The sequence below is a fragment of the Lathyrus oleraceus genome, chromosome 7, assembly GCF_024323335.1.
Source record: "Lathyrus oleraceus cultivar Zhongwan6 chromosome 7, CAAS_Psat_ZW6_1.0, whole genome shotgun sequence".
NCBI lineage: Eukaryota > Viridiplantae > Streptophyta > Magnoliopsida > Fabales > Fabaceae > Lathyrus > Lathyrus oleraceus.
In genome coordinates, this window is record NC_066585.1 from 139,218,714 (window position 1) to 139,240,870 (window position 22,157).

At 33.7% G+C, this 22,157-nt stretch overlaps 1 protein-coding gene across 1 annotated transcript; it reads left to right on the forward strand.

Moving 5' to 3' along the window:
- Positions 1 to 7,962: 7,962 nt before the first annotated feature.
- Positions 7,963 to 10,996, forward strand: LOC127106950 (uncharacterized). Its single transcript, XM_051044244.1, has 6 exons — positions 7,963 to 8,547; positions 9,190 to 9,722; positions 9,971 to 10,029; positions 10,188 to 10,286; positions 10,388 to 10,564; positions 10,672 to 10,996. Exons 1-6 carry the CDS (start codon positions 8,069 to 8,071, stop codon positions 10,711 to 10,713), a joined length of 1,389 nt encoding a protein of 462 aa, XP_050900201.1. The 5' UTR covers positions 7,963 to 8,068; the 3' UTR covers positions 10,714 to 10,996.
- Positions 10,997 to 22,157: the final 11,161 nt, after the last annotated feature.

Below are 22,157 nucleotides of genomic sequence, written 5' to 3' on the forward strand. Positions count from 1 at the left end.
ACAATTAGAATGGTATGAATAATGACAAATGAATAAAGACTTGAAATTAAATTGCATTAAAAGTAAATGACTTGAAATTAAATATTAGTTGTTAATGAGTTAGAAGTTAGTATTGCTTTTGCTTTTGGTTTTGTTTTAAGTCATCCTTTGGAGAACACTCAACCCACTTATCACAAGCATGGATCCCTGAACCAAGACATCTTCCAAAGGAAGGAAAAAATGCCAAGTTTCCACACAATACCATGAAAGAGGGAAGACTTACAATCTCACTAACTAGAATGCTATGCCTTTTGTGTCAAAATTTAGCGTTATGTTTAGCAATCGTAATTGGACTTATGTTGAAGTCACAACTATTTAAGGTCGGGCAATAGAATTTTGGTGTTAATGCATGTTAGAGATATAGTATAATGGACTATACTCATGAAACATACCACACACAAAAAGAATATGCAAAAATGGTGACCTAATCTCATCCATACTTATGTTGATTTTGCAATCAACTAGCCTTACGATGTAGAGATATCATAGGTCCATGACATGAATGCATAAAGAGAGGGAATGAGATGGAGAGGGAGGGGAAGTGGATCAAACTCAAATTGGATAAAGGAGGACTTTTACCAAATTAAGATCATTCATTCATTTTGGGAGATGGAATGTACATTCCATCAATCCCCTAAATCCAATGATCTTAACTTGGCAAAGTCAAATCAACCTTGACCAAGGCCCAACAATACAAGTCAAACTTACAAAGTCAATCAAAATGGCTCAACATAATTATTTGGCATTTATTCAATTTAAAAATACTAAAAATAATGCATTAAATTAAATATGATTTGTCAAATTCCTAAAACCTCATCAAAACAGCAAAGAAATGGCCATGAGATTTATCATAGGTCAAGCAAGGTCAAAGGACCTTGAAGAATTTTTTTTAGAATTTTTAGAAACTTAAAAGTATTTTTAAACAATTAAAAATATTCACAAAATCAATTAAATCATGAAAAATATTAATAATGATCCAAAAAATAATTTTAATTCAAAATATGAAAGAGGATTTTATTTAAAAAAAATTGGTGAAACTCTCATATTTTTTGGATCAATATTAAAATTAATATGAATTAATGAAAATCAAAGGAATAAAATAAAAATCAGAAAATACAAAAAAAACGTAGACCACTTGATCTCCCTCATTAATCGAGGTGGCAGATCAAGTGGTCCTCAACGCGCGTTCCACAATGGACACTAGTCAATGCGCTGCAGGGATGGTATTTAAAACCAACGCATAGGATTAAAACAATTCAAACTGGATAATGGTTCAGGACCACGCCACATCATTGTCGAAGCGAAGCGCCGGTCGTCTTCTCAAGCGACCTTGGCCAGACTGGTCCAATCATTACCATGAGATAAATGAAAAAGGAGGACATGATCTGAAAGAAAACATGGCGTATAGCACGAATCTGACCTTAATTTTAATTAACTCCAAATATATAGAAAGATACGAGGAGTTGAATTTTGAGGTATGTCAACTGAGTTTCTTCGATTTGACCTCAAAGTAACTCAATCTTCTTGCCTACATTGGTAGGACTTCAGACAACCAAAGATCCAAGAGAATTGATGAGAATTAAGTGTGAATCGAAGAGAAGAAAAATTATGGAAAATACCTTCAATGATGTGCAAAACTTGCTCTTCCTTGCTCCAATTCTTATTTGATATTGCTCCAATGACTTGCAGAAGTCGATTAGGACAGGTAAGAAGCTTTGGATCCTGGAGTTTTTGAATCTCCAAACAGTGAGATTCAAACTCAATTTTCAAGTGAAAATTATCAGGTTTTCCTTTGAATTGTGAGGGTTTGAAGAGAGGGGGCAAAATTGGCGCGCAAGGGTCCTTTGAAATGAGCTCAGAGGATCTCTATTTATAGCAATGTGTAGTGTTATTTGCACACTTGAAGTTTCTTCCAAAATTCAAAATGTCATGCACAAGCTTGCATGGGCATGTACAGGCCCATAAAGCAATCCAATTAGGTCCAAATGCAACTGCTCTGAAGTTGGAATGAAGCTTGAATGGCAAGGCAATCTTATGTGATCATTTGAACTTTTGATTTTTACCAATGATGCAGGTCGGTTAACACCATGTGCATCCCTAGCAAACCTCATCCAAAATGAATGAATTAGGACTCTTTTGAAAGCTTAGATCAAGAGAAACAACTCTTATGTTGAAAATGTTTCCATTTGGAACTTGGATCATAGTTAATTTTGAGGTGGAAGTTTGGAAATTTCAACATGTTGAAAAATTATCTAAGTGTCAAGTCATATACTTCAATGTTCCACCTTACTAAACTTTTTATGTGAGCTCCAAATGAGAAACGTGTCTTAATCAAAGTTTAGATATTTCAAATACCTTAAAAATGGTCATAAGTTTTACATCATTTGGATTTATAATGAGAGAGTTATGTATTTTTGAAGTTTAGGAAAATCACTTGTTCAATGGTATTGGTCCAAAATGACCTATAATGTATCCTCATATCACATGCTCATAAAAGTTGATTTAGCTTTCACTCCAAACATCAAAGTTGAAGTAGACATATTGAATTTAATTTTGAAACTTGTAAATATTTCATCTTATAAAAATTGATCAAGTTATGGCCTTGGGAAGTTGACTTTCAAATTAGGGTTTAGACAAAATGACCTATAATGTTTCAACATAGAAAATGATTTTTCCAAGCAAAATTAGCTCTAGGTCTCAACATGAAAGTTGTTTGGAATGTCATTTAGAGTAACGTTTCTCTTGGAATCATTTTCATATGGTGAAAATTGTAGGAGATAAAGTCTAGGGAGACCTAGTTTTGATCAGATGAATTCATCTGGCCAACCACCATCAACCATCTTGCTAACTTGCAATTCTCTTGAATTTTTAGGCTCATGGTAGATCATGTATGCATAATATTATGAATTTTGAAGAGTCCTTTGAGAAATTTGATCAATTGGTAAGGAAGCTTGTTGAAGAAGTTACACAAGATACCCAGACAAACTAGGGTTTCCAAGGCAAACCAACTCCAAACTCTTGAAGAAATCTTGACCAAAATAACATGTAAAGATCATTGGGACTCATATATGTTGCTTTGAAACATTGTGGACCATTCCTTGGTTTTACTCTTATCCATGAGGGTCTTAAACCCTAAATATGAACTTGATAGATCAATGGGGATCATGCCCTACCTACAAAAGAGTTAGGCAAATGCAAAGGCATATTTTTGGTCTTTTGGTTAGTAAAATGATAATATATAAGTATTATACAATCTCATGGTGCTTGGTGATCTCCCCCAAAACAAACCCAATGGAAAAGGGGTAAGGAGGATGCCAAGGTATGATCCCAATGCTAATGCATATGATGAAATTGCATGAGGGATCTTAGGGTCAAAATTAGGGTCTTACAGACATTATAGGTCATTTTCAGCCATTTAGGACTTCGAATTTTCTAAGTTACATTACCAGATTTTCGTGCCAACTTCAACATGTCACAAATTTATGCTCAAGCATCCAAATGAAACCTTTCTTGGTACATTGTGATCTTTGGTATCATGTTAACAAATTACAAGAAGAATGGGATCAAAAATCCTCCTGGGAAACACGCCCCATTGAGTTAAACATGGTGACTTAGAACTGAAGAAATAACTATGATCAGAATTTTGAAAATCACTAATCTCAATTACAAGCCAAATTACCACGTGTTTTGGACCTAAACATGTTTAATCCAGTCTCCAGAAGTTAATTGACTCTTAAAATGCATGATTTGACTGATTTTTTTATGGGTTTTGAAGTGACACCTTTCTCACATCAAGAGCCAATATATTTTGCACGAATTGAGCATCATTCCACACATATTTGGATCCCAATTCATTCCCTATATATAGAGGAAGCTACTGCATTCATTTCCAAGCTTTTGAGAGCCAAGAAACCCCTGCTTCAATCTAAAAATTTTCTAGAAAATTGAACTATCGTGTTTTGAATTTCAACTTGTTTCAATCCAATTTCTTGATTCAATTAGCATTTTCGGCCTTCTCTAAAGCTTTTGCAACAATTCCCAAGATATGAGACCTTCTGTGGTGCCCTAACCAGATCGAGCTTCATCAACTTCTGATCATTTTTCGGACAAGATAGTGCTGAGCATCATTTGAACTCAAACAAGTTACTACAATGTAGTCATTCACTCTCTGATGCTTTCCCCTAACTTATCCGGTGTTGATTGATCGTATTCATCATTTAATTTATATTTTGTGGCTTGCTTGCTTCTGAAACTTCTCTAAAATTCTCCATGACCAATTTAGATAAATGAATTTGGAGCATGAGGTTGAATTCGTGATGAGGAGGCAATCATATTGGTGGTAGTCTCATGTTCTGAATTTGCCAAATGATGAAACTCAGATGAGGGATCATCGGGGAAGATGCCTGGAGTGTTTCAGGTCATCTGAGTTTGGCCATACACGTTGGTAATTTGAAATGTTCTGATTGGTCCGTTTTGAATTAGATCTCGTGTTTCAGTTTTGCTAACTTCCATTGTGCATCCTAGCCTTGTGATTGTTGGATCTGCCACGTCAATTAATGAGGCCGGATCCAATGCTCTGTGTTTTCTATGATTTTATTTCTTTTGCTTTTTTCATTTTAAATTGCATTTTTTTTAAATTCATAACAAATCATTTTTCATCCAAAAAATCCCAAAATAATTTATAAAATTTTCTTTTATTTTTCTTCAACTGGTTTTTTTTTCACATTTTATTTTTATGATTTTCTATTTTTCTTGAATTTCTTCTTTTTTCCTTTGGTTTTATTAGTTTAAAAAATACTTTTATGCATTTTAAAATTCTAAAATTTTTATTTTATGCTTCTTATTTTATTTCCAACCTTCCATAATTTTCTTGGCCATTTATTTGGTGTTTTGAAGGGCTTTATGGATTTTCTCTTTTATTTCCCTTTTAAAATTCATTTAAAAAATATTTTTGATGTATTTTATTTATCTTTTTTCATTTTATGTTTGTTTGATCTTTGTTGACTTCTGTTGGTCTTGGATCTTAGTTGATTTGATCATAGGTCTCATCAAACTCAATGGATCTTAGGTGATGATGGGGTGAAAACCCTAATCCACCAAAATGGATGGTTGATTTTGATGATGACTTGATCAAACCTTTGATCCAATTTGGGTTTGTTTCCTCTTGTCTTCTTCTTCTCCCTTTCTCTTTCTTTTTTTCTTAATCAATTGGATGATTTGTGTCCGTCTTCTTCATGATGTGTGGATTGGTGCTTGATGAACTTTCATCACTTCAAATCTACCTCCTAATTGATCATGGATCATTTAAGGTACTTTGGATTGATGCATAAGTTTGTCATAAGTATCGTGAAATATGGATTAATGTAATGGACCATTCTCCCAGCCTTTGTGTTTGATCCATCCTTCTTTTCTTGTTTGTGTGACATAGCTTTAGAAGAATGATTTACATATCATTTATCTAGCATGTATTAACACAAACATTATTATTGACCGACCTCAGATAGTTGTGACTTCTACATAAGTCCAATTACGATTGCTTAATATAGCGCTAAATTTATTCCGAAAGTAAGTCATTTTCATAACTGAGATTGTAAGTCTCATACTCCCCGTGGTATTGTGTGAAAAATATTGTTTCCTTTTCACCTATGAGAGCTAGTGGCATACTTGCTGATTTTGTCCAAGTTGGAGTCCTTCTCATGGTGATGTAAAGGTCCATTTGTGGATGAATAGTTGAGTGTTCTCCCAAAAATGATCAACTGTCTTTCCATTTTTTATTACTAACACAACTTACCAACATATTATTGTATTAACTTTACCTTAATATCATTTATCTTATGTTTTTATTTCTAGCTATTTACTTTATACTTTTATTTTAGCATCTCATATCATATTATTTGTGTTTATGTTATTTTCTCTTTGTCCATTTGAACTTCTTTTCCTTTTAAAGATATTAATAAAGAAAAAGACACCTAAAAAATTGGTTCTCTTGACTCATGGACTTGAGGTTAATATCCTTGGCATTTGTTATGGAGTTATGGACTTAGAACTAGGATCTTGACCCTTGATTTGGGAGTTTGTGATTTGAGACCTTGGGATTCATCTAGTACCTTTGACTGGTTTGGTTACTTTGGTTTCATCTGATACATGGATTATTCTTGCTTATTTGGCTTGCTTGAGGCTTTATCCAAAGGATCAAATTCTTGCTTGGCTCATGTCATAAAGCTTGCTATCTCTTGGTTAGATCTTTCCTCCCTAGCTTTTACTTGATGTTCTAGGATAGTCTCTTCATCTGCTCCCCTTCTTTAATTTTCAAAATCTTCTCTCTTTTTTTCAAAAATCTTCTTGCTTTAAAACTTGAACCACTTTCTCAATAAACTTTAACTTTTGTCAAGTGATTTTCAAAATCTTTTCTTAATAAATGCTAATACATCTTAAGCATATTCAAACCAATTTCAAAAGACTAAAAAATGCATAAACTCATTCAAACTATTTTGTGCCCTTTGTGCACTTTTTCTTTTAAAAAATTTCCTCAAAGTTTAGACATGAGTCATTTCCATAGTTGAGATGTAATTCTCCTATCCCCATAGAATTGATGATAATTATTTTTCACCTAATATAGCTAGTGGCATACTTGTTGATCTCTATCCTGGTTGGAGCATTTCTCATGGTGATGCAAAGTTCTCATATTTATGGGTGACTAGTTGAGTGTTCTCCTAAAAATGACAAAATGTATTTTCATTAAAAATGAATCAAAACAAACATCTTTGTTATCTTTACCACGAAGTACGAGGTTTTAATCCTCCATTGCACTTTGTTGGTACGTAGGCATGAGACTCAGAAAGTATTGGCAAACACAAATTATAGAAAAACATCTCTATTCTTATCTCCCCAATCTTTTGCAAACAACACCATTTTAAAGCCAAAATGCACAGATTTTCAAAGAGGTTCCTATAAAGTATTATAGATGTTTAGAGTGCTAATATCTTCCCTTTACATAACCAGCCTTCAGACTCTTATCTATTTCCTTTGAGAATAATAAAAGCGCGGTGACGACTCTTGATTTGTGAGTTAAGTTAATCAATAACTTAATCCCAAAATATTTACCGCCACACTACCTATACTAATGAGATGCATTTTCTTTTTGATAGCCTAATTAATAAGAACTCCATAGTTAAGGAGGTTTGACTTCGAGTAGTATTTGGATGAGTGAGGCATGAGGCATTACAAATTATATCCGAGGTTTGTCCTTTAGAAAAGACATATCGTTGGATTGAGATGTATGAGTGTATATAAACTACACTTAACCTCAATTCCCAAACAATGTGGGACTAGATCGAATGGGATAGGATTTCGACGCGATGGAGTGAGCTTCTAATACGACAAGCGTGGGTGAATTTGCAACGTTAACATTTAAATATCCAAGTCATTGAATGAGAGAGAAAATAATCATACATGTTGAATTTTATATAATGTGGACGGTGAAACCATCAGAATGAGATGCAGCACCTCACGCGAGATGTTATCCGGTCAAATCTAACGATGAAAAATATGTTGGAAGTTCGAATTACATGTGCTCGATTAGGATGAGGTCCGATCTATTGTTCATGTTTTTTCGTACAACGCTTATTATCGAACGTTCGTACCATGAATTTGGCAGACGAACAGGAACAAAAGTAAAATAAAAATCAGCCCAACGAAATAAAAATAATAAAGCACCCTCTAATCAATTATATAAGTGTTTCAGGTTAGAATTCACCTGAGGCATAATATAAGTTCAATAAAAAGTAGTATGGAAGAAAGTACTAAAAGTCAATCAATGATATTTTCACAAATCTCCTTTTTGTCCAACTTTTGATTTTTTTATCTTTTTCCCTTTTTATGTTTTTATCTTTCATGTTTCAACTCTACCTCTATATAACTGGTGTACGCGCCATATAAAACACTATACAAATTAAAAAATTAAATAAATAAAAGGCAAAAGCTCCGGGCTGTATATCTCCGGCAGCTCTATCGGTAAACGTTACCGGAAATGAACAAGTCACGAAAAACTGGTTCGAGCATATTCCGGGGCCACCCTTGCCGGCGATCAGTGGAGAGCCGGCCATCTTCCCGGAGTAGCCAGTCCATTTTCTCCGTCACCGGCGTTTCCCATGCCAAATCTGTTGATGGAGATGACTACTCCGACGTCTTTGGAGGCCCACCTAGATCACTCCTCGTCCACAAAATCTCTAACTCCGATTCGTTCTACGAAGAAATTATCCGCATGCCGGAGTTCACACCTCCGGTGGAGAAGTGTGACATGACCTTGCCCGTGTTCAAGATTCCGGCGAGAAACGAGGGATTTTTCAGCGACATCTTCGGGTCGGACGACGACCGGAAGTCAAGAGAGCGGTCTGGGTCCCTCTCGAAAGCAAATTCTTCGTCGGCACTGAGTTCTGAGGAGCTAAGCCCTTGCCGGCCGATTAACGGAGACGACGTGCCACTGTCTGTTCTTGCTTCAAAGCTGAGGTACTGATACTAACGGCTTTCTTTTTCATTTTTCTAATTGACATATATACCCTTTACCACTAAATTTTGTTCTTTATTTTAAAAACATTCTAAAGTTTTATTTTAGTACTTTTAAATTCTTTTTGCCAGTTATTTTGAATTACTAAAAATATATATTTATTTCGACCATTAAGTCACATGAGTTGATACTTGCATCAAAATATTATTAGGAGTGCCTCAGAATAAATAATTCAGAGTACAAATTAAAAAAATTGAAAGAAAGATAATTATATTTTTATTAAAATTTTCTTATAATGTATTCGCAATGATAATTAGAGGATTAAATTGAAAAATATATATTGAAAATTGAAATGAGTTATTCATTATAGATTGGAATAAATAGGACATTGCAAAAACGGACTCCTTAACATCGGCACTTATGAGAAAAATGTGTTTGCGTCCACCGGTCCCAAACTAATATTGAAATTTATGATTAATTTTTTTTTAATTATTAATGGTTTCAAGGAATAGGTGATTTTGGTATTTGTGCTTCATAAAATACGATTTCAAATCCGCGATATTCTACTTTAAAGAGGGTGAAATTAAATCGACTTTCATGGTAAACATTCTATTGATGATTAAATTGTGTTCTGATTACAATAGGCCAAGCAGTCTCCCATGGAAATGGAACTCATCAACTATGGTACCTGAACAATACCCAAGTAAAGAAGAGGTGTCATTTTTTCCATGCAATAATGTCCACTCATTTGAAAACAATGAATACAAGACAAACATCAAAAGCTCTGCTCATGGATTCTCAAAAAGAGCCTCATCCCCGGAAACAATTAGTCTTGGATCCAGTTCATATCAAGGTGTCAAAGTATTCCCAGATGACTCCGAGTTCAATTCTCCATCTGAATCAAAATGTTCTATTCATGATCAAGTGCTTTCAGAACAAATTATGCAACAGGAGGAGGATGACGATGAAAGCGATGATGATTACAGCGACGATGATGATGATGATTTTATGAGCTCTTATGTTATCGAGATTAACTCCGACCTCAGAAAGGGAGAATGTGAAGCATCAGACATTGATGAAGCAATTGCATGGGCCAAAGAGAAGTTTCAGTCCGGTAGCCCTAACGAAGAGTCAAGAATGAAAAACGATAGCAATGAGCAGACTGTTCAAAGACAAGGTAATTGATTATCTTAACCAAAAAATCTACGAAACACCAACACAAATACGCACATCAAACACAACACTGATATGTAGGCACGTAAATGATTTAAGAAAATGAAAGCGATCGAATATATCTACATTTATTGGTGTCAGACACTGTGTAGGACACAAACACACTTTTGATCTTAAAGTTTAACAAATTTTGTTAATGAAAGAGACAAAAGCAAACCACCTCATATTTGTATGTTATGATATATGATACAGGAAGCTCTGATGCAAATGAATACCATGATAATGGAATTGGGAAAGTTGAACCTCCTAAGGTAAAACTATATACTATAGTACTCAATAACATACAAAGCTTAATCAGATTTTTTTAGCTTATGTATTTTCTGAAGTAGCTTATATTTTCTTTTTTTGTTGTTTCTTTATCCTGAGAACAGAGATTTTGATTAGTATCTCTAATATTATTTTTCGGCAGAAGCAACAGACAGAAACAGAGAAGTTGGATGAAAACATAAGAATGTGGTCATATGGCAAAGAAACTGACATCAGGCTACTGCTCTCAACACTACACCATGTTAGATTTTCTCTGTTTTCAAATTCTTAACTAACAATTTATGAAATCTTCTGCATTTCTAACTACAAATTCGACCATTTGTTGCATATTTCCATTACCAGATTCTATGGCAGGAGAGTGGCTGGTATACGGTTTCTCTTGTGAATCTAAAAGGAAACTCACAGGTGAAAAGGGCTTATCAGAAAGCAAGGTTATGTCTACATCCAGACAAACTACAACAGAAAGGCGCAACATTCCTGCACAAGTATGTAGCAGAGCAAGCTTTCTCCATTCTTCAGGTATGTGAAATATAAATTACATCATAGATGGTTAAGCTCTAGCATTGAATTATGAAGATAAAATCAAATACTGGAAAGAAAAAAAAGTAACATATGAATATGAACAGGATGCATGGGCTGCATTCATTTCTGAAGATGTTTCAATTTGACATCAATCCTTGATGGCTCAGTTTTGTCTTGAAAGTTATGGACAAACACCTGGCTCTACATTTGGAGATTTTAATACATGAGCTCCTTTGTACAAATAGTTACTGATGGATGGATCCATTATTTTTGTCTATGCGTATATCATAATGTTATTTAATGCTTTAGTAGGTAGTATTATTATTTTTGAAGTAGTTAATATGAAATAATTTGATTGGTTTTAGTATTTGTTTGTATATGATGATGACATGGAAGCAAAAAATTAGAAAAATAAGAACTTGGTTTTAATTTAATACATCTGATTTGTATATGATATCTATCATAATACTTATTGCTTTGATGCGGCAAGGATCTTGGCCAAAGAAGAACTAACATTTAGAATTTCATTATTGCTTCCATTGATAAAAGAAAAATAAGAAAATATCATAGTCAAAAGTCATATTAGAATTAGTGGCGGATCAAAACTTTATTTATATTAAAAATTATATTTATTTATTTAAATTGATTGAAGTGCATAAAAAATTAATTACAAATTCAATTTTGCTAAAGATGAATAAAACAACAAATCAAATTAATAGCATAAAATAGAAAATTCTATAAATAATTTGGCAACATCAAAGTGATCAAGACGATGTTTAACTTAGACTTTATAGAATATTAGAAAATACTTATTTCTGTTAAAAGGGTAAACAAAATTATGTGAAAGAGTGTATACTTTTTAATTTCATTAATTATTATTATTTAATATGAAAATTTATTGAGATAAATTGTTATGCACTGTCGGTGTAAAAAATTTTACACTGTCAATACATCATAATCACCCGTTTGTGTTACTTTACATGTGATTATAATAAAAATCAAACTTTTCTAACAAATCAATGGTTGTAATTACCTGACAATGACAATGCATTTCAATTAAATTCAAATTTATTTATCCATTGTTAATCTCGTTATAATATAGTCAAGTATAACGATTTCAAAGTAGTACACATAATATTAATTTAGAGTAGAAATTAAAAGGATTTTTTTTAAATATATATCTCTTTTCAAAATCGCATGCATTAATAATTTATTTACAAATATATTTCTATTTAATTTACAAATGAAAAATGTATTTTTTTCTTCTTCTCTTACGATGTCAATATATAAAAGAGTATCTAATTTTTGTGTTTCTCAAATGTCGATGATCACGCTATCTTTTTTTTTAATTTAGTCATCACAAATAGTTTTAAATTAAAGATATTGACAAAGATTATGTGAAGCTCACTTTTATTTTGATCATTAGAGTATATTTTTAAAGTTAATTATTATACCGAAGTTGTGTGTCTCTAATGTATTAAGGGGAAATTTCAATATATTTATGTTGTTTGTCTTTTAAGCTTTCATTTCGTTATTATTGTTTATTGAGTCTCCTCTTCAATTGTACATCTTTATATTAAGTTTTGATTCCACATATTTTAGCATGCATAATTCAAGTGTTTGCATTTGAGTATGATCATTATATTTTAGGTCAATTGATTGAGTTAATGGAATAAGAACCATATTTGATGTTGATTCAAGTTATGTGGGAAGTGAAATTTCAAATTAGTTTGAAAATTTTGAAAATTTTAAGAAATTAAGATTTCGTGTGTGACTTGAATCACTCATAAATCATAACTCGAATTAAATCAAACTGGGAAAAACAAGAAGAATTTTGTATTTGTGACTCGAATGAAAGCTTTCACTTAATTTGAATCATGCAACAATGTGACTCGAATCACAAGTTGCACATGATTCGAAACACATAAGTTCATGTTAGCCACCGTCCAGTTTGATTCTGTCATACTCCAATTTTGTTCGGACATTTTACTATTCTATGAGTTTTAGCTGCATTTTACTTTGAAGAAATGAGATAGTTCATTTGATTTTGAAGTGAAAATTCAAAGATGTACAAGCATAAGATTCTGGGTTCGAATTCCACATTTCTCTTTTTAGTTCATTTATCTCTTTGTTTTTAACTTTATCATGTTTTTATATTTCTCACTCTTTTTATTTCTATTCCCACCATTTTTATTATTAGTTTCATCATTAGCATTGTTTAATATTTTTTTAATATTATTGCAAGTAAATATTAGCTTATTCTATTAAGGTATTTTATTTAGTATCATTAGCATTATTACTACTATCATTACTCATTTAGTTATTTCATTGTTTTAATTATTAGTTTTCATTATTAGTATTATTATCTTTAGTGTGTTTAGTCAAATTCATTGAGTTAATAAATCACAAAAAAAAATCAAAAATTACATTTTTTATTTTTTTTATTATCAATTTTCATATTTTTAGATAATGCATTTTTTTAAATTTTATTTTTTCATTTATATTCATCTATAAAAAAATACTTTTAATGCATTTTATTTCATAATTAATTTTTTGTTTTTTCTTTGGAAACAAGTAAAGAAAATTGAAAGTTATTTTCTCAACATGGCAAATAAATCAAAATTGAACAAAGATTAATTTGATTTTTTTATTATGTGATTAAAACTTTTTTTATTTTTCTTATTTATTAACTTTTCCTTTTAGTATAAATACACTACATATCTCTCGCTATCATGGACATTAGAAACCACTCTCATATTGTACATATTCCAAATTCTCACAAGAAAACCCATCTACTATTGTACGTAAAATTATCCCTAATTCTCACCCAATTTCTACCACAGAGAAATATCACTTTGTTTTAACATACAACATTCACTAATCTCACAATCTCGTACACATAGACCAATTTTAAATATAAAAAAAAATCCATTCTTTTACAAAAATATACACACATATATACACTCATATTCACAATCCAACATAAAAAACCTCATCACTGTTGTTCTTGTAAAAAATATTTAAATAGTAACTTTACTGATGCTATAGTCAGTGAAAGTCGTAAATGTCTGGTTGGAGTGTCTGTTTATGTATAGGGTTCATGGTCACCATTGTTGGTGGTCCAAGGTTTCTCGTCTGTTTACTCTTTTCTATGTTATTCATCGTGTATGTAAGACCCCATTTTTGTCCCTAAGATCCCTCATGGCATCATAACATTGCATTTGCATAAGCCTCAAGGATCATGAGCATCTTGGTTCCCTTTGCCTTTGGGTGGGACTCCTTGTGAGTGGTTTGAGATCACCAAACATACTTGAATTGTATATCATTGCTTTTCTTATTTTGTTCACTAACCAAAAGCATAAAAATATGTCACTAACATTTCTTGTTTGTAGCCTGAGCAATCACAAGGTCAAAAGCTTCAAGGAGATCCTTTGTGCAAAGATATGGTCAAGAGAAGATGAATGCAAGCATGGTAATGGCTCCCAAAGCTCTCATCCATCAAATATGCCTCCCTAGCACCTCAATTCATCATTTTTATCAAAGCAAGTCAAAGGGTTTGAGGTTTTGTTTCTCAAGGAAACCCTAATTCATCTGTGTACCACAATGCCTTGCTCATGAAGCAACCTCAGCCCATGGTCAAATACAATCAAGGGAAGTTCTTTAATTTACCATTTCATGCATATTTGAACTTATTTGAGTGTCCTCAATCATCAATTCATCAAGATATGGGTTGTGGACTTGAGAAGTTGATCAGTCAATTCATCTGACTATTTTGAAATGCACTGAGACCTAACTTTTGATGTGTTGGTCAAATGGAGATGATTCCAAAATAAAAAATATTCTTAAGGGAAATATGAACAACTTTCATGTTCATCAAAAATTGATGTGAAGCTTGGAAAGTCATCATCCATTCCAAAACATTATAGGTCATTTTGACTAAAACCCTAATTTTGGGTCAACTTCCCAAGGACATAACTCATTCATTTTTTATGATTTTGAGGTGGGATAAAATGAATTGGAAAGCTTAAGATGTCTAATTCAAATGTTATGTTGAACAAAATTTCAAAATCTCAAAGTAAATACATGTGATAATGCAAGACATTATAGGTCCTTTTTGACCAAAGGCATTAAAAGTCAAAAAAGTCCAACTTCAAGTGCCCATAACTCTTTCATCAAAAATCCAAATGATGCAAAATTTAAGTCCATTTTGATTGTCTTGAAAATATCTACAACTTTTATGTCTAAGATTTTTTCATTTGAGGCTTGCATCATCAAAACAGAGGGGCTTGAAAATTGGCCAAATTTGGAAACCTTGCCTTGACATGTCATGCACCTTGCACTTTAAACTCAAATTTCATAAATTTCCATACTTCAAATGGATTTTTTCCCAACATAACAATTGTTCCTTACATCAAGACCTTTCCAACCATTACTCACATGATCATGTTTGGATTTGGCAAATGGCACTTTCGAAGAAGGGAATATTTTGGTGCATTTATGGAAACTTGATTCAAACTCATTGCACATTCCAATTACCTCATATCTACACGTACATTTCAGATCAAATTGACTTCAGCTTGTCATTCCAATAAGATTTGGGCCCTCCATGCGCCTGTACAGGCCCATGCATGGAGGCCCTCTTCATGCATGCACACGAGAATTCACCTTGTTTGCCTTGCCATTTGCTATAAATAAGTGTGCTCAGCTCCACTATTCTTGACCCTGATTCAACCTGAAATGCTGCAGAATTCTCTCCATAGCCATCACTAAAGGAATTTCAATTTTCTTCCAAAAAATTTAGATCTGAATTTCAACTTCCTTGGTTGATTTTCAGACCTATAATTCCTCAGCCTTGCTTCCTTTTCATCACTAGATCTCATTACAAGCCTTGGTTGTGAAGAATCGTGCTCTCCATACCTGCATTCCAAAGGTGGATAATAGAACTTTTTTCTCTTCGAAACTCTTTGATCCTTGCTTATTTCTTAAGTTCCTTGGTCTGGCTGAAGTCCTCTCAATAGAGACATTTGATTTGTGCTTTCAATTTTGCAAAAACATGAAGTTCATGATGAACACCATCATACTTCCAGCTCTGATTTCTCCATTTATAGGGATCTAGAGTGGAAGTGCATGGTATAGGAGTGATGTACATCATTTCCTCTTTCGATTGATGTATAGATCGCTCCATTTGGTTGAGTTTGCCATGTCTGCAATTCTCACCGGAACTGGAGGTCTCACCGGAGAAGACGGTGGCTCCGGTGGCCATCCCAACTCTAGATCAAATCACAACCGTGCATTTCCATTTCCAGATTCGATCTGATCTGTTCAATGTTATGACCTAATTAATGGCTCCATGTGGTTGCATTGACTGTGGACTACACTAGGCGCGCGCTTGTGGATCCTTGGATCTGCCAGCTCAATTAATGAGCTCAGATCCAAGGGCTCGTGTTTTTTCCCTTTTTTTAATTCTGATTTTATTTTCTATTTCTTTTTTAATTACATTTCATTTTCTAAAATCCATATCTCTTTTATTTTTAATCCAAAAATTATGGGACTAATTGCATTAGTCTCCAAATAATTTCTAGTTTCTATTTTTTATTTTTAATATTTTTTATTTTGTCATTTGCTATTTTTTGGGAATTTTCTCTTTTCTGGTTATTTTTAATTCATTTTAAATAGTTTTTGATATTCAAAAAATACAAAAATATTTTCCTAACCTATTTGAGTGATGATGGATCTATGAAAAATATTCTCATCAATTTTTAAATTAATTTGAGATTTATTTGAGATTTTAGTGCAATTAGGTTTTTTTTATTCATTTTTAATTGATTAAAAATAGTTTTTGACTTTTAAAAATGCTGAAATTTTTTGTCAAAATTTGTTTGACCTTGTTGAACTTGGGATAAATTACTTGGACCTTTCAAGGTTAATTTGAAGTGATTTTGAAGTTTAACCTTTCTTTTATTTTTAATTCAAGCTTAATATTAAATATAAAAAATGCCAAAAATATTTTGTTCATTTCTTAACTTCCAATCTTCATCTCACTTCTGTTTTTGATTGTTTGACCTTGACTTTCAATGTCATTGGTCAACATATGAGGATTGGTACATGTTACTTCATTTAATGCACTTTAATTTTGCCATTTCCATTTCTCTTATTCCTCTTCTTCTTCTTCTTCTTCTTCTTCTTCTCTTTCTTTTTGATCAATGAGTTGAAGGTTGATAAGTTAGCATTGATTAGGGAGACTTAATCTTCCTTGATCCAAATCTAATTCATCTTGATCAATTGATCAAGTGAATGACTTTGCATTAAGGATAGGTTGTTTCCTAAATCATGCAAAAGGCTTAAACCAATACAAGATCAATTTTCTTCTTCTTTTTGGCATGGCAAGTTGTTGGGACTTGGTTCACTAATCAAGACTCCTAACTTGTGTTTGTTGCCTACATTATTATTGACCGACCTCAGATAGTTGTGACTTCTACATAAGTCCAATTACGATTGCTTAACATAGCGCTAAATTTGCCTTATGGCACACCAACACTAACCACTAACAATTAACATTTACTTTATGCACTTTACCTTTATTGCAATTTACTATTCTTGCACATATTATCCATTTGCTTTTCTCTTTGCTCACTTGAGCACATGTTTATGTTAATGCCATTTGCCTTTTGCTCACTTGAGCACATAATTGTGTATATATTATTATGCTTGTGTTTTGTTTTGATTGTTGTGAACCAAATGCAAAGAAATGGACTTAGTCTCTAGGACCTTCCCTATGCAAAGAATGGAGAAATGGACTTAGATCTTAGGACTTTCCTTGTGCAAAATTGGAGTAAAAGGATCCTAATGTGAAGATGGATTAGAAGGACCAAATCTCAAAACTCACTCTTGTCCATTCTTGATTTACTTCATGGAACTTTTGATGTGTGTGTTCTTGTGCTAGGGGGTTCCCACTTGAGCTAAGTTGAAGGATCATTGCCATGTTCATCCAAAGTGAAAGATACAAGATACATTGAGGATCTCTTAAGAGGCTTGTTTGATGATTGCTTATGCTTTGTGTGATTGCTTTCCAAAGGATGAGAGCTACTTGGATCATCTATATGATCTCAAGAGAGGAACTCCATTGTGGTTTTGTTTCTTCATCCCTCATCTTTTTGCTTTACTTAGGACTTAGCCATTCTTCTTCTTCTCTCCACTCTAACCCAAGCCAAAACTTTTTGTGCAAACATTTAACCTTTGTTTTCAACTATTAGAAACCTAAGCCTTATGCTTTTGATTTTCAAACTTTCTTTTCATAATACTTATTTTGAATTGAATCTTTAAGTCAACTTTGACCATTTTGTGTATACTTCTAATTGATAAATATAACTCATTCAAATGCCTTTGTGGTTTTAATGGCCACTTTCTTAATCAAACTTTTCATAACCTTTAGCTATTAGGTTTGAGTTATCCTTGTGGTAGATATAATGCTCACCTATATGCTTAGTGATGGACAATGAGTCTTCCATGCTTATTATAGGGTTAACCCCTCACTAGCATGTTGAAGTTATCCTCACATGGTAGATTTGTGGTTTTAGGTTGAGTTTTCTCCCTTGGATAACAAAAGACCTTAAGACTTTTGGACCAATCAATTCACCAACTCATTTTTGAGATTTTTACCCCGAACTACGAGCTTTTGATACTAATCTTTTTTTTAAGATGGTACGTAGGCAATGGGTTTATCCATCCAAATATAAAATGTAAATAACCTTGTATATTCTTTTCTCATCTCTTCAATCATGTTTGCACAAACAAATTTTTTCACAAAAACAACAACCTCTACAACAAGTATGAAAAGGGCTCCCTAGGAGTACCTAGGATGTTTTTGGTGCCTAACACCTTCCCATTGCATAACCAACCCCCTTACCCAGATCTCTGTTCTCTTTTACTAGTTTTTGTTAAAACTATTAGGTTTTTGTTCGCTTTCTAACCATTCCTTTGGATAAATAGAAGTGTGGTGGCGACTCGACTTGTATGATTTACCTTGGATTTAGTCAATATCTCTAATGGTAACGAATACTCCGCTACAGTGTAGATGCCCTCTTTTGGTCTCCAGGACCTCATTATTTATATTGTTACTCCCCTTCCCTATATGATTCCAAGAGACTCATTTTATTATTTTTTTATGACACAATTATGGTTTGATGGTCATTAGTGAGATAACGGTTACTAACGTCCCTTTGGTGGATGTCATAACACTCCATAATTTATGGAAGAATATTGTAACGGACAATTCTTAACTTCATAACTAAAGAATGACTTTTGGATATCCCTTATAGAATCCGAAATGTATATACTTTATAGTTATTATACTTATTTGTTTACATCATCCAGGAGCGTGCCTCTGAGACCTCTATGACTCGGACTCTTATTTGTGTTATAAGTAGCAACTCACATATCTTTTCAAGTATCTGGTATGTCTGACCTTTAGCCTGCCTCTTAATTACTTTAAGAAGTCCGGTTGCCCGACATCAGGGGTCGACCTATGTGTGTCGGTCTGAAGTTCCTATATGACCATCTCGACCAAAAATATATATCTCAGCTAAGTTAGAAATTTCGGTTTCATACCTCGGTTGGCCAAATAATTTTCGGGGTGTACATAAGCCCCCCTAACTTGAATCCTGAAAGGATGAAATGTCCATACAAAAGAAGTCTGGAACATTATTCTCTATTGTAGATAAGGTACAACTCGACCTACTATTACTTGCATGCACTTTCTAAACTGGCACAATGACGTGACCAGATGTGGCAATTCTTTCATAACACGGGACATCTCTTTTTGCCATATTCTCTCTCTCTCTCTTTCTCTCTCTCTCTCTCTCTCTCTCTCTCTCTCTCTCTCTCTCTCACACCGTAATTATGTTTGGATCCTTTTGAGGTCCTTGGATTTATGAAAATGTTGTACTTCGTCTTGCTAAGGAGAAGGGTAAGCCTTAAGGGTATCTTGGGAAGATCTATGACTTTAATGATGTTGGAAAACATTACGTCCTTAATAAAGAAGTCGGAGATCCCTAGTGGAATCTCTATCTATGGTCATCATAGAACTCAATAGATTCTTAACACATAAAGTTGGAGAGCCCCTGATGGGTTCTTAACTTGTGATCATTATAGAGCTCGGCAGGTTCTAGATATATAAGTCGGAGAGCCCTAGTAGGTCTCGATTAATTGTAGTTTCGATTTAACTATGTCAATGCATATCCTTGTCATTTAGTATTGTGATAGCCCATGTGTTTTTTCGAATTACAACAACCAAATCCTGATAGTTTTTAGATGATCACATGTCTTGGAAAATTTTGAGTATGTCTTGCTTTATTCTTTATATGACCCAAATGAGTTGGGTTCTAATGCCTGAGAATCTTGTAGTGTGATTAAAATCAGGGATCTTTCATTAGAGCATTGGTTCATAATCGTTTCAGTCATCCCTTACGGATGTATTTCGTAATGTTTGGACGCCTTCCTGATCTTTTGACAATAATATTCAAGCTCTTATGAGTTTGTTTTTAGTTGTGACTGTGTTAGTCCTTTTGGTTATGTAGCCCTAATATGTTTTATCTCCTTGAGAACAACTTATTTATTTGTATGGAAATCAGAAAAAATGATCGTCTCCAAGCGAGTCAGCTTGTCTTTTAGCTGAAGTTTGTATCGTATAGGTTTGAAGCCCCAGCGAGTCGGGCCTTAATGACTTAAAGGGTCTTGTTAATCTCGAACACAGACAGGCTAATTTTGAGTAGATCATGTCGGATATTTGGCCAATGATAAGTTAACCAAACCAATTAAAGTCAGAGGTATATTAACTTTGCATGACCGACGTTCAGAGCCTCATGGGGGATGAGGTTAAATAGAGGTCATATGCTTTTATTTTGCATGACCGACGTTCAGAGCCTCATAGGAGTTAACGTTAAATGAAGGTCAAAGGCTTTTATTTTGCATGACCGACATTTAGAGCTCTATGGAGGTTGGCGTTAAATGGAGGTCGGAGGATTTTATTTTGCATTACGACGTTCAGAGTACCATGGGGGTTGACGTTAAATGGAGGTCAAAGGCTTTTATTTTGCATGACCGACGTTCAGAGCCCCATGAGGGTTGTCGTTAAATGGAGGTCAAAGACTTTTATTTTGCATGACCGACGTTCAGAGTCCTATGGAGGCCAGAGGCTTTTATTTTGCATGACTGACGTTCAGAGCTCCGTGTGGATTGACGTTAAATGGAGGTCAGAGACTTTTATTTTGCATGAACGACGTTCATAGCCCCATTGGGGTTAACGTTAAATGGAGGTCAGAGGATTTTATTTTGCATGACCCGACCGTAACTGATTATGCCAGAGGCTTCAAGTTGTTTGGACTTTAGTTAGGCTAGAGGTTTTATTAAACGTTACCCGGCCACAGACGATTATGTCAGATGCTACAAGTTGTTTGGACTTTAGTTAGGCTAGAGGTTTTATTAAACGTTACCCAGTCGCAGTCGATTATGCCAAAAGCTTCAAGTTGCTTGTACTTCAATTTAACGCCAGAGGTTTCAATTAACTTAGCTCGGTCGCAGTCGATTTATGCCCCTTGTGGAGGTCTTCGTCATTCTCAATCCCTTTGTTTTATTGGAGGGTAAGTCTCTGTCTGATCTTTGTTCTGACTACTATCCTACATAATCTTACAAATTTTAGAAAAGAAGAGATGTCCCCCGTCCTTGTAGGGAAAAGGAGCGACACTTATTTGCCTAATATAAGCTCTATATTAATTTACAAACGATTGAGAAATTAGCTCGATTATTGCAACAATAAAAAATATTTAATTAAAACATAAACTTTAATTTATTATAGATCTTGTGATGTTGTTACTTTTGATGTAGTTTGACTCTGCCGGTCTCATTTCAATATCTTTTAGCGCCAACACACTTCTTCTTGATCTCATCCGAAAGTAATCCGACATCATCAACCGCGAGCTCACTAAATCTTTACCTGAGGCTGCCCCTTTTTTTATTTTATGTTATGAAGCACCTAATTTATTTATTGAAGCACCAAAACCTTCTGCTGTATCACTACCGCTGAATTCCTTTTCTGCTTTATCCTGACTTCTCAGAATGAGAGAACCTACATGACTTGTCAAATGTATTCTGAACAATTTATATGAAATCAAAATATTCCTTGTAGAAACAAATGATGCTACTAAAACATAATATCAATTTGCATCAGAATAACTTTATTACACCAGCAAAAATTCTCCTCGAGGAACCTCTCGAATTACCAACATATTGTGATTAAATGGAAATTTTGGTGATAAACAACAAGGATATGTTATGATTGAGTCTAAATAGAAACATTAGCCATGGTAATAAATTAGAGCAATGTTAAAGGATCACTTATCTTTCATTGGCAGCATCGGTACCGTGATGCGATCACTCTTACTCGAACCTTCGAGTCATAATAACAACCCTTATCGTCGGTCTCAACTTCGTGGTGGCGCTGTGGTTCTGTACAGTGGTGACAAGTTTCAGCTAAGATCTCTTATTCTTCTGCCATCATTCAAAAAGTTAGTATATGTTGCCTCGATCTGAAAGC

Coding starts and splice junctions, on each gene's coding strand:
- LOC127106950 (XM_051044244.1), top strand. CDS start 8,069: ATGAACAAGTCACGAAAAACTGGTTCGAGCATATTCCGGGGCCACCCT. Junction 8,548..9,189: donor GTTCTTGCTTCAAAGCTGAG/GTACTGATACTA, acceptor TGATTACAATAG/GCCAAGCAGTCTCCCATGGA. Junction 10,565..10,671: donor AAGCTTTCTCCATTCTTCAG/GTATGTGAAATA, acceptor GAATATGAACAG/GATGCATGGGCTGCATTCAT.